The sequence below is a fragment of the Gracilinanus agilis genome, chromosome 1 (assembly GCF_016433145.1).
Source record: "Gracilinanus agilis isolate LMUSP501 chromosome 1, AgileGrace, whole genome shotgun sequence".
Classification (NCBI taxonomy): Eukaryota; Metazoa; Chordata; class Mammalia; order Didelphimorphia; family Didelphidae; genus Gracilinanus; species Gracilinanus agilis.
In genome coordinates, this window is record NC_058130.1 from 709832602 (window position 1) to 709844631 (window position 12030).

General features: G+C 49.5%; 1 protein-coding gene across 2 annotated transcripts in view; it reads right to left on the bottom strand.

The window, feature by feature from the left end:
- Positions 1-680: 680 nt before the first annotated feature.
- Positions 681-12030, bottom strand: part of RGL3 (ral guanine nucleotide dissociation stimulator like 3) — a 16634-nt gene continuing 5284 nt past the window's right edge. Inside the window, exons 3-19 of one of the 2 annotated variants that reach the window (XM_044670240.1) lie at positions 11700-11926; positions 11277-11336; positions 10811-11064; positions 9555-9670; positions 6951-7166; positions 6722-6825; positions 6082-6166; positions 5376-5432; positions 5121-5213; positions 4750-4782; positions 4454-4575; positions 2642-2737; positions 2456-2524; positions 2264-2360; positions 1751-1921; positions 1460-1574; positions 681-905 (exon numbers count right to left, since the gene is read on the bottom strand). In XM_044670240.1, coding sequence (XP_044526175.1) covers positions 802-905; positions 1460-1574; positions 1751-1921; positions 2264-2360; positions 2456-2524; positions 2642-2737; positions 4454-4575; positions 4750-4782; positions 5121-5213; positions 5376-5432; positions 6082-6166; positions 6722-6825; positions 6951-7166; positions 9555-9670; positions 10811-11064; positions 11277-11336; positions 11700-11926 — 2019 coding nt within the window. In that variant the 3' untranslated portion in view covers positions 681-801. Of the gene's footprint in view, positions 906-1459; positions 1575-1750; positions 1922-2263; positions 2361-2455; positions 2525-2641; positions 2738-4453; positions 4576-4749; positions 4783-5120; positions 5214-5375; positions 5433-6081; positions 6167-6721; positions 6826-6950; positions 7167-9554; positions 9671-10810; positions 11065-11276; positions 11337-11695; positions 11927-12030 lie in introns of those variants that run through there. The other variant, XM_044670247.1, reaches the window with a different exon arrangement.

Sequence of the window (12030 nt, forward strand, 5' to 3'; positions counted from 1 at the left end):
CTAAAGTGCTAGCAGATGGAGGAAGGATTGGACTTGATCGGCTTGGCCCCATCAGGCAAAATTAGGAGTTATGGAAACCACAGGAAGGCAGATTTAAGCTTAATACAAAGAAAAATGCCACCAAATTGGATTAAGAATAAAAAGGGATTTGGGGAGGGGGATGTAAAGCAGAAGGTTTTTCCTCACTGGAAGAGCTCCCAGACAAGGCTAGATCACATTTTAGGGAGGAATACCACAGCAAACTTCTTTGCTCAGGAACACTCTAGACAAGACGTTCACTGAAGTTCTTTCCCATGGTAACCCTTGAGCCAATTGTCTCTGAGAACAGAACTCTGGAGCCTGGCCCGTAGGTTAGGGTGGCTAGCTGGCAGGGAGGGCAGAGAAAGGCAGCAGAGTCTGACTTCTTGTTAACCCACCCCACCAGCCAGGTTTCTAAAATTCCAATCTTGTTTTTTTTTTTTTTTCCTGCAGGGGTTAATATTAGAAGACATCTGAAGAGGATGAAGGCAGAAAAAGGGGTCTTGGGCCCTCCCAGATATAACCCTTCCCTTCCCACCCAAAAGCCATGTCAGGGTCCCCGTCTCCATGTCCATTGATCCAACCCTAGGCAAGCTGCCATCTAGTGGCCTGACCAGTCTCCTTCCCCTTCCAGCTTCCCAAAGAGGACACAGACAATAAGGTATGGGAGCACCAGGGATCGTGTTGGGGTCAGTGCCTCAGCATGCCTCTGGATGGGAGATCCTCCCTCAGCCTCGGCTAGGTCCAAGCCTACGGCTCCCCAGCCAGGAAGGAGAGCAGTCATCAGGGTGGTGACTGAGCCCCCTCCTTCTTCCGAAGCACGAAGTCCCTGGGGCTAGCCGGGCTCATGGCATAGAACACATTGGCGTTGTCTGGGATCAGGAGCTCTGCGGGTGGAAGGCCCACATGGTATCAAATTGCATCAAATTGTGAACACCTACCCTGTGGCCTTTTCCCTCCTCTGTGGAGTTACTATTTTTCCCTTTACGTAATGGGGTCAGAAAATCACAGATTTTGCAGTTGAAGGGACCTTTGGGCTCTCATTTGACAGAGGAGGAAACTGAGGCCAGAGAGGGGGAGTCTCTGAAGCAAGCTCATAAAAGGGACAGCACCAGCTCTCGAACCCAGATAGGTCCTCTGATGCCAGGTCTGGTACAGCATTCGGGATGACATGGGCTGGCAACTAACTCCCTCCCCCTCATTAGCGCCACCCACTCTGAAGTGGCTTTCTGCCAGAATTGTTTGCCCTTGAATTTTCTGGATCTCTGCAGCTCTGGAGCAGAGAAGGGCATGCCTGGGGCGGCTCCCTCAGAGGGCAAGCGATTTGGGGTTCTGCCAGAAGCCCTCTTGGAGGGCTAGAGCCCTGCCTCGCTGTAGCTTCCAGCCACCACCCCATGCCCTGGGTTCACCACAGTCCCCGGGGGCTCTCACACCCACTCACCCCGGTCCCCAGGCAAGACCTGGAACAGCTGATAGTCACGGGGCTGTGGCTGCCCCAGGTGCAGCTTCTGCAGGGCTCGGAGAATCACACCTGGGACTTTGTCCTGACTAGTGAGCTGGGGGTGGGGAAAGAATGGGCGAGAAAGTGAAGGAGTGAGGGGGAGGTGCCAGGCACAGGGAGGGAAGGGTGCCACGGGTCAGTGGCAGGGGTGGGAGGATCCTAGCCATGGAGACAGCCTCCCTTCTGTTCTCCCTTTGCTGCTCTAATATAGACTGGGCCCCTCTTATTTACCCAAATGCTCCGATACAGGTTCCCGGGGTCATGGTCAATGCTGACTCTGATGACACAGGCATCCGGGCTCTGCTGCCTTGGGTGGTGGGGAGTTCGGGCGCTGCTTCCAGGAGAGGCTGGGGCCTGCTGGAGCTCAGGAGCTTCGGCTCCCAGAGACAGCTCCAGGGAGCCCTGGGCCAGGAGAGGAAGTTATAGGTCTCGGGGGTGTCCAGTACACCTCCTAGGTGTGGTATCCATCACATTTAAAACATATGCAACCCCTCTCCTTTCCACCCCCTTTCCATTCTTTACATGAGCCTCTTACGACATCCCTGCCAGACTGGTGTCCCCAATTTTACACGTGAGGAAGTTGAGACCCAGACCAGAGAAATGATTTGCTCAAGATCATACAGTCAGTGGTAGGGTCAAGACTAGAACCCAGCTCTCTTGACTCCCAGTCTAAGTAGTTTCCACTGTACTCAGGCTGCCTCCTTGAAGAGAGACACAATTTGGTACATAGGTGAGATCATGTACCTTGTGGCCCAGACCAGTTGCACCTGGGGATGGAGGAGGGCTGGTGGTTGGAGGGTCCCCATCTCCTGGGCTGGGTGGGTAGGAACCTGAAGAGGGACTACAGGAGACACAAAAACCAGAGATGGCATTATTCCCTTAACTCCAGGTCCTCATCTTGACCTCCAACCCTTACCCTCCCCAAACCTGTTTTACCTGGGGCTGGGAGAGGGGGGATCCCCAGGCTGGTGGCTCGGAGATGAGCCTCTTTCCCGAGAAAGCTTCCTAAGAGGAGACATGGGGAGAGAAGGGTCAGATGTGGCTTCAGGGAAAGTCCCTGTGCCCCCGACCCTCTCCCCATTATTTCATCATTCTTCCACCCTAAGATTCAAACTGACTCACGCGCTAAGTCTCTTAGTAAGACTTATCCGTCGCCGGATCCTGGGGGAGCTGGGACAGGAGGCAGCTGGAGGCTCAATGACCCGGGACAGGCGATAACTGGGAGAGATGGGAATGAGGAAATGGGGATCCGATCAGAGACTGGCTTGGAATCAGAAGAAAACAAGTCAATTAACTCATTTAACAAACATCTAATCATCGTGCCCTGCCTTTGCCCCCAAACCTCACTGGCTCCCTGCCATCTCCCACAATAATTCCATTTCTATAGCACATTAAGGGCCACTCCGTGCTCCAATTTAAGCAAGGAATCGCTAACCCCTGGCACCACGCATGGGCCTAAACTTCCCTCCTTTATCTTTTTCTACATTTTCATCCTTTACCTTCTTCCATTGAGTTTCTTTCCATACTTTAAATCTAAACTCAAATACCACCGCTTCCAGGAAGTCACTCCTCAATCAGTAAGGACCTTCTCCCTCACACTTCAAATAGTACAGTGCTTATACCTAACATAAACCATCTTTGTTATGTGCATTTGGAGCCTCTCCCTAAACTAGACTGGGTGAGCCCTAGGGAGGGAAGGGAGAACAGAGCCTAGTATGAGGCACTGTACACACTAGACATTGTTGAAATTGTGTTTAGGGTGTGGGGTACTGCAGGGAAGAAGCCCAGTCTCAAAAACACACTAGCTAAATGCCTCTGGACAATTTGTTTTACATATCTCATTGCTCCCAGACAATTTTTTTTTTCAAACCTTTACCTCCTGTCTTTTATTTATCTACTTTAAAAAAACCCTTACCTTCCATCTTGGAATTAATACTAAGGATTGGTTCCAAAGCAGAAGAGTAGTAAGGGCTAGGCATTGGGGATTAAATGACTTGCCCAGGGTGTCACACAGCTAGGATGTGTCTGAGGCCAGATTTGATCCCAGGATCTCCTGTTTCTAGGTCCTTCCTCTTAAAATTTGTAAGTTATCGAGCATATGTCGATCAGCGTTGATGGAGGAAGTTTCCTCACTGGAAGTTCTTTATAGCAACAGAATCAATGGTCAACAAAGACCATTTAGGGAGTGCCTATTTGTATGCAGGGCACCCTGGGACAGAGACAAGAGACAGAGCCTCACCTAAAGCTCATTTAGAAGAGATGCATATATAGAAGAGTGAGAGAGAAATGCATGGGATCCAGGCCAGGCAAAATGCTTTTTGAAAGGCGAGATGGCAAAAAAGCATTTTCAGCAGGAGAGAGCCAATAAAATTTCCTGGAGGCAGCAGCCCCTGTGTCAACCATTGAGGGAATCAAGGGATTTCCATATCCAAGTAAGGGGAGGAGAGGAAGAGAATGGATCTATTCCAAGCATGTGGCAGGCTTGAACAAAGGCATGGAGACAGGAAGGAACAAAGTAAGAATAAGGAATGGAGAAGCCTGGTTTGAATAGTTAACCAGGTAGATTGGAGTAGGAACCATGGATGGCCTTGAATGCCAGGATCAAAAGTTTGGATTTAGGGGCAGCTAGGGGGCTCAGTGGTTGAGAGCCAGGTCTAGAGACTGGACATGCTGGTTCAAAACTGGTCTCAGACACTTTCTAGCTGTGTGACCTTGGGAAAGTCACTTAACCCCTGGTTGCCTAGTCCTTACTGATCTTCTGACTTGTAACCAATACTTAGTATTGATTCTAAGATGGAAGGTAAGGGTTCAAATAAATAAAAGAGTTTGGACTTAATCCAAAAAGGAGATTGCCTAAGAGGCTTAGTCTGGGGGCAGATCAGAAACTTGGGAGGTGGAGAAGAAGCTGGAGAGGCAGGGGGTCAGAAGAATCACCTCTGCTCCTCACTGAGGGGTCGCTGGGCCCGGAAGGCAGCAAGAACAGGTGGCCGGGATAGTAGGTTATAGGCCACACATCGACGCTGAAGGTGTTGGATCCGGGACAGAATCTCCCACTCCTTGGAAAAGGGAAGTGAGGTTCTTTCTGCTAGACCTTCCCTCCCCCTCTCCTTCCCCACCCCACCCCGTTACCCCCCTCCCAGACATTCCCATAACCCAGTCCCAGAGTCTCTAGTTCCCTTCATCACCCTGCACACACCCCTCCCCCTCTCCCCCTGCCCAGGCCCCTTTACCTTTCGCCTCTTCTCAAAGTTGATAAGATCTCCCTGGGGGTAGTGGAGGAGAAGCAAGCCTGAGCTCAGAGTCCCCAAGACAACAAAGATGGTGGGATCATAGAATTTATAGTTGGAAGGAACTTTAGTACCACCCCCCTTCAATTTATAGAGGGGGAAACTGAGGCCCAGTGAGGGAAACAGAATTGCCTAAGGACACATCAATAACAAAGTGATATTTGGATCCAAACCCAGTGGTCTTACTCCAAATCCAGGGCAGTTGGGGGAGGGGAGGGGATGCCATAGGCTTCTGGAAAAGTTTCATGAGCAAGGATGCCAGTGAACGGACAAGGGGATGGGATTTCGAAGTGGGTTAGGGGCCAGACTTTCACCTCCAGTAGGTCGGGCAGTGCTGTGTCCAGCATGACAAGGTCAGTGAGGAAGGTACCCAGGTAGGGGATAGGCCCGGGGGGAACTTTCTGGAACTGATCAGAAACTCGATCAATTCCCTCCAGTATTACTGCCCCAACCCTAGCCCTACCCGTTGCGTTGCATTACTCCATCTCAGGCCCTCTCCTCTCAGGACTGTCTCTTTGTAGCCCTCTTCCCCGGCCTGCCCCCTCCTCAAGTCCAATATAGTCTCCTACCAAGGGAGGAACTCCTGGAGCTGTCTCCTCTTCAGGGGAGATCAAGGTTGCTTCTTCCTGGGGTAGAAACGAGGTAAAGAGAGAATTCAAAGGATAGAACCCTGGGTAGGATTAGTCCCTTTTCCCAACAGCCAGACCAGGGCCCCCAAAGGGAGGAAACCTGTGTTTTGGGTATTAAAGGTCTAGCCACAAAGGCTGAAGGAAGAGGGTCCCTTAATGGGGAAAAAAACAATAGTCTGGGGACAGATGGAGATTTCAAGGATCTCCTCCTCTGTGGAAAGGTCAAATGAGACAAGAATGAGAAACATGAAGAATAAGGGCTTGCCCACCAGGGGCTGCTAAGGCTGAGCCTTGACGCTGGCTACTGGGGAATTATCAAGTGGTTTTTGCCTGCCTTTGTATCTCTTCTAGAGGAGGTTCCAGACCTTCATCACGGCTTCTAGAGAGGCTACTGCTATTCATACTCACACTGGTTAAGTGTACTGCTAATCGTGTGTCTACTACCCTGAGCATTATATACCACCAGACTCAAGTCAACTCATATTTATTAAGCACCTACTATGTGCCGGGCTGATAAAAGTTAAGCCTGCTACAAAGTGATAACCCTCCAGGACCCTGGTACTCATTGTCTTCTAGGTGTTTTCCATCCCCAGCCAGCATGGGTACGCCCACCTCAGGGACTCTAATGTCCAAGGCCCTTCTGTACCTGGGAGAGGATCTCCCGGCTGTTAAGGTGATTATTCTCATCAGAGAAAATATTTGAGAGTTTCCGGTACATGGACAACGGCTCCCTAGGATAGAGAGAGTGAGGAGGAAGGGAGCAAGGTCAGGGGTGACATAGTGCTCCTCTGGTCAGCAGGGATGTCAAAGGTCATCTTGAACAACTACTACCTGTAAAGGAATCCTCTCCACAGCATCTCCAGTGAGGAGAGATGTATCCTCCATGGGAAGAGCTCCAATACTGGGAGGTCCCTTTCTCCTTAAGCAGCTCATTGAACTTTTTGCATGGCTAAGTTTGTGGGGAAACTTCTCAAACCCCAAGTCTGCTTCTTGGCAATTTCCTACCAGTTGTTCTTAGTTCTATCCTCTGAGGTCAAGCAGAACCACTCTGGTCCTGTTCCTAGTAACAGTTCTGTAGCGTTTCTGCCTAGCCCCATCTATCCCCACCCTTGTGTAGAATTAATCTGGTCCCTTTGTTGCTCCGTCTATAATCTTGGATCAAGTCAGGAGGAAGAGAACTAACCTGGTCCCCAGCTGGTCTTCCCTGAGGTTGCCCCCTCCCTTGGCCTCTCAGTGGCTCACTCGCTCACACCCACTCCTCCCCTCTCACTCCCGAAGGTCCTCACCTGCTCACAGCTCCCCAGCTCCTCTTGAGTCTGTATATGGGGTTGGACTGCAGCGCCGATAGAATAGCCCGGAGTGACGAAAAGTTCCTCAACTCCCTACAGCGCTGGGTGAGAAAAGCTAGGCCATGTTATATATATATATATATATATCTCCTGCTAGTCTATATTGAAGACCCTGGAACACCCCCACCAGCCCCTGGGGGCTTTCCAGCTATGTAGAGCATCACACCTGAGCAATGAAGATCCACTTCTCCAGGCGTTGGGCTCGATGGGGTGGGGGTAGGCTTGGTCCTGCCAGCACTGAACTCAGGACACAGCCAGTTACTGCGTTGAACTGGGCCACAGTGGCACGGACAGAGGGGGCACTCCCAAGGCCCCCTGCTCTATCCCGATGAGACCACACAGAACCCAGGCACTCCCAAAGGCATACTTGAGAAAAAAGTTCCTGGGGGTTGGGGTATAGGTAGAGAGAGATACAACTGAACATAAGGACTTCCCTGCAGAATCTCCCACCTCCCCAGGGACCCTGAGGATGTGTGAAGTGGAGGGTGGTTCTGAGGTGCAAACAAGAGATGAAGAAGGCAAGCATCCTTGCCCTCTACATTAGGGTTGGGGGCAAAAGGGCCAGGGAAGTGCCCTTACTCCATCAAGGTCCGAGGTTGGGGACAGGTGTTCCCTGGCCATCAGGGTAAAGGACAAGGGTCTGGAGTATGCCATCATTCTGTCCCACAGGGTTGGAGGAAGGGGTTAAGGGAGCAGTTACCGAACCAGATCTTAATTTAGAAAATTCCTCAGGGGCCACCCAGTTCAGCTCATACCCGAATCCCCTCTAGTCAAGTAGTCCTCTAGCCTTTGCTTGAAGCCCTCCAGTGAGAGGGAACTCACTACCTCCTGAGGCAGCTCATTAACCTGGAGACAGCTCCAATTGTTAGGACATTAAGTCAAACCTGCCTCTGCACATTCACCCATTGCTCCTAGTATCACGCTCTGGAATCAAGTAGAACATAGCCAGTCCCTTTCCCTAGCGACAAGCACTTCAGTGATCATAGAGCCAAATACTGTAAAGGATCAGAGATTTCCAACTGGAAGGGAACTCGAGGGGCAGAGAATCCACCCCCTCACTTTCTAGATGAGGAAACTGAAGCCCAGAGAGGTGGTAGCTTGCCCAAGATCACAGAGGTGACTGAGCTGGAATTTGAACCCAGGACACCAAATCTAGCATTCTTTCCACTATATGCTTGAAGACAGTGACCATGTCTGTCCCTAAGTCTCCTATTTTTCAGGCTAAATCCCTCTAATTCCTTCAACTGATCTCATAAGACAGTTTCGGGTCCTTCACCACCATCTTGGTTGCCCTTTTTAACTTATCACTGTCTACAGCTTAAGCAATGATTCCTGGAAATGAATCCAGATATGAGATGAGCCGAGTTCATATTGTCTCTGCTTTTTTTTTTTTTTAAACTTACCTTCTGTCTCAGAATCAATACTTTGTATTGGTTCCAAGGCAAAATTGCAATAAGGGCTAGGCAATGAAGTTAAGTGACTTGCCCAGGGTCACACAATTAGGAAGTATCAAAGGCTAAATGTGAACACAGGATCATCTTTCTCCAGGCCTGCCTTTCAATCCACTGAGCCACCCAGCTACTCCACATGCCTCTGCTTCTTATTCGTTGGTCGACTTCGGGCAAATCAGTTCACCTGTCTTGGCCTTTCTTTTCATCCATAAAATGAAGGTGTTGGACTTCTGATATCCCTCAGCTATAATTCTATGATCTGTAATCCTGGTGGAAGCTAAGTGGTATACTGAATAGAATACTGGGCTGGAGTTGGGAAGATCTGAATTCAAATAAGCGTTCTGCCTTAGCTTCCTCAGTTATAAAATGGGAATAATGGTACCAGCCTCCCAGAACTGTTGAAAGGATAAAATACTATCTGTTAAGCACTTAATCAATCTTAAAGTACTATATAAATGCTAGCTATTATCTTCTGATAGTGTGTCTAGAATTCTTCAATAAAAACTGATGTTCTGTTACTTTCTTCAGCCTTTTTCTGGACTTAAGCCCCCTAACAAGCCAATTCTAGATCTCTTAGTCTAAACATTCTTTTATATATATAAAAAGAAACCAGTTGAGTAGTTTTGCCCTCTATGAGTGAATCCTCTCAGGCATCAGTTCTATCCCTTTCCTGATCCTTATCTTTTTCCTGATATAGAAAAAAAAAACCAATCCTTAAGCCTGTCTAAATGACCTTAACTTTCCTCCCCAGCCTCTGTTTATTCTGAACTCTTGTGCTTCAACAGTCTGTAAACAACAACAAACCTTATCTTCTGTCTAGAATCAATACTGAGTATTGGTTCCGAGGCAGAAAAGCATAAGCCTAGGCAATTGGGGTTGTGACTTCCCCAGGGTCACATAGCTAGGAAGTGTCTGAGACCAGATTTGAACCCAGAACCTCCCATCTCTAGGCCTGGCTCTCTAACTACCTAGCTGTCCCTCCAACATGATTCTTAAGTAACTTTAAAATCCACTTCTTATTACCTAGCCATATTTCTATCTTCTATAAAATCTTCTTAAATAACTCAAATGGTCAAATAATTCCTGTGTATCCATCCATAGCAATCTCTACAGACATCCTCTCTTCTTTTTCATTGGGAATGTTGTTTTCTCATTACTACTAGGCCGATCTTCTCTGACAGTTTTTTAGTCCATGGAAGCCAATTTCCCTTCTTACCCCCCAAACCTTTTGAAATTTGCTCTCCCCAAAGCTAAGGTAACAGACCCTATCCTTATTCCAGTCAACAGAACCAAGAGGAAGGGCTGAAGGCTACCCTCACCATATCCATCAAGGTCAGCTGCTCAGCTATCTCATCCACACCAAAATCCAGAAGCTCTGGGCCCTTCTTTCTTTGTTTTTCTTCCTCCTCCAGGGGGTCCTCTGAGCCTGGAGACTCTGGGCAAAGGGAGTTAAAAATGAGGAGAGAATGCCCCCTTCATCCCTGTGGAGGGGCCACAGTTGTCTGAAGTGGACAGCTGTTCACCCTTGGCATCAAGGTTCTTCTACAGCTGGGAAAGATCCAGAGGGATTGGGGTGAGGACAGGGTAGGAGGAGGAAATTCAGGCCACCTTCCTTTAGCTGTAATTGGTCTCCAAGGAAAGTCAGTCTCTGACACGGATGTGAGCCCAGAATATGAGCCAGGTAGAGGTGAGAGAAAAGAAGACATAAGGAAGAGGAGAGAATTGTTGGGGAATTAGAAGGGATTGTGTCCCAGAATGCAACCTGATCATAGAAAAAGGATATTAGGTATATATGCTTTATGTGTGAACAACTCAAAGGCAATACTTTATAACCAGTAAGGGTTTCTTTACAGGGTCTTCTGTAGAGAAGAAGCTTAGTGCTATAGAGACAGCAACCTCTAGATTTGGAATCAGAGGAGCTGAGTTCACATCTTAGCTCTGCTATTAGCAGGGAGAACTTGGGCAAGTCATTAAACTGAAACTGCATTTTCTTCATCTGCCTTAGGCATAGGAAGGAGGCATTTAAGACATGTTTAATTGAATGTAAGATGAGGGCATTGACCTATATGATCTTGGCAAAGGTCCCTTCTACCTCTAATCCTGGGATCCTATGATTTCATCCTGGTGGGAAGAGGGACTGTTAACTTTTTGAACAACAGCATTAGTAATGGTAATGTAATATTCCTGAAGTACTTTACAATTAGTAAAGCATTTTCCTTTCCACAGCCTTGAAGAATAAAGGGGGCAAGGTATTGTCTCCATTTTACAGATGCGAAAGATGAGGCACATCAAAGGTAAAGTGACTTATCCAATGTCACACAACTAATAGGTATCAGAATTGGAACTGAAAACCCAGCTTATCTGTCCTATAAGATAATGTCTTCTTTCCACTACTCTGACTTCACCCAGAGGCACTCCTGAAAAAAGAAAGGTCTCCCCTTGCCCTATACAGATTTGAGAATGAAGAAGGATGGATCCTGGTTTTTTAGTTAGCTGCCAGTGCCCCCAATCCAGTCTCCTAGAATGGCAACCCCACTAGCAAAGGGGTTGGATGTGGTGGCAGGAGGGAAAGTACCGTCATGAGAAGGCTCTGATACTTCTAGGGCCTCCTTGGTCCCCTTTTCCTCCTCCTGCAATGTCCTGGCCACTTCTTCCTCTTCCTCCTCTTGGAAGTGCCTCAGCAGCCTCTCAGCTTCCTGGCTCTCTGGTCCCCCTGGTGCTGCCCACCTCAGAAAGGTACAAACCTGGACCAGGTTGGAGTGGGTAGGAGGGTCTTTGAAGTCCTGGGGGTGATCCAGCAGCCAGGAGCCCAGCACAGATATCAATGCCCTGGAGCCAGAGTCTAACATCAGGCCTTGCCTATCTTTTAGCGATGAATTCTTCAAATCAAACCACTCATTTCTCAGAACCAATCCTTGACTTCTCAAATCTAACTTCCAACCCAGTCACTGGCCTCCAATCTTTCAAATCCCAACCCCTGACCCAGCCATAGTCCCTGGACCCCTGGGGCTCAGAGTAATGGTGGAAAAATGGGTACCAACCTCAACTCCTGCTCCTGGCTCCCATCCAAGTGGCCTTGGCCTTCCTCTTCCTGTCTCTCCCTGGGGGGTGGGGGTGGGGTGGGGGGACAAAACAACAAAACAAACCAGGGAAGCATTCCTAAACGGGGAGAGAGGCCACTGTCTTGCCTGGAAGGAGGAACTAGAGAAGGGATAGTAGGAAGGAGGGAGGTTTCCTTAACATGAGGATAGGGATGGGAAGCTAACCTGAAAGACATGGGGCAGGACCGTGGGGTGCCTGAGTGATCGTTGGAGTTGAGAGAGAGGAGTTGATGAGAGACGGGCTGTGATATGGAGAAGTGGGAAGAAGGCCCGGCGGGAGACTGGGAAAGGGGACGGGAGGGAACCTGGCGGATGAGCAGGGAGATACAGGGAAGAAGAGGGCTGAGAGGGGACCGCACCAACCCTCGGGGTCTCGGGGCCTGCCGAAGCTGCAACAGGAGCCCCAGTACACGGTCGGTGGGTACGAAGGCACGGTGTGTGGCCAGGAAGGCGGGCACGAAGGCTGGGTCCTGTTCATGATCTCCTCGCACCAACTCCAGCACGAGCCGCTCTAGGGGCGCTGCTCGAAGCGCCCGAACTTTGCAGGTGCGATAGTGCACGAAGTCTTCCGATCGTCCGGGATCCGGAGCCTAAAGAGGGGGTGGGGCTCCGTCAGCCTTTGGCAACGAGTTTCCCCGAACCCCCCCCAGCCCCCGGCCTCACCTGACCCCGCCCTTCCTCGCCCCACTCCAGG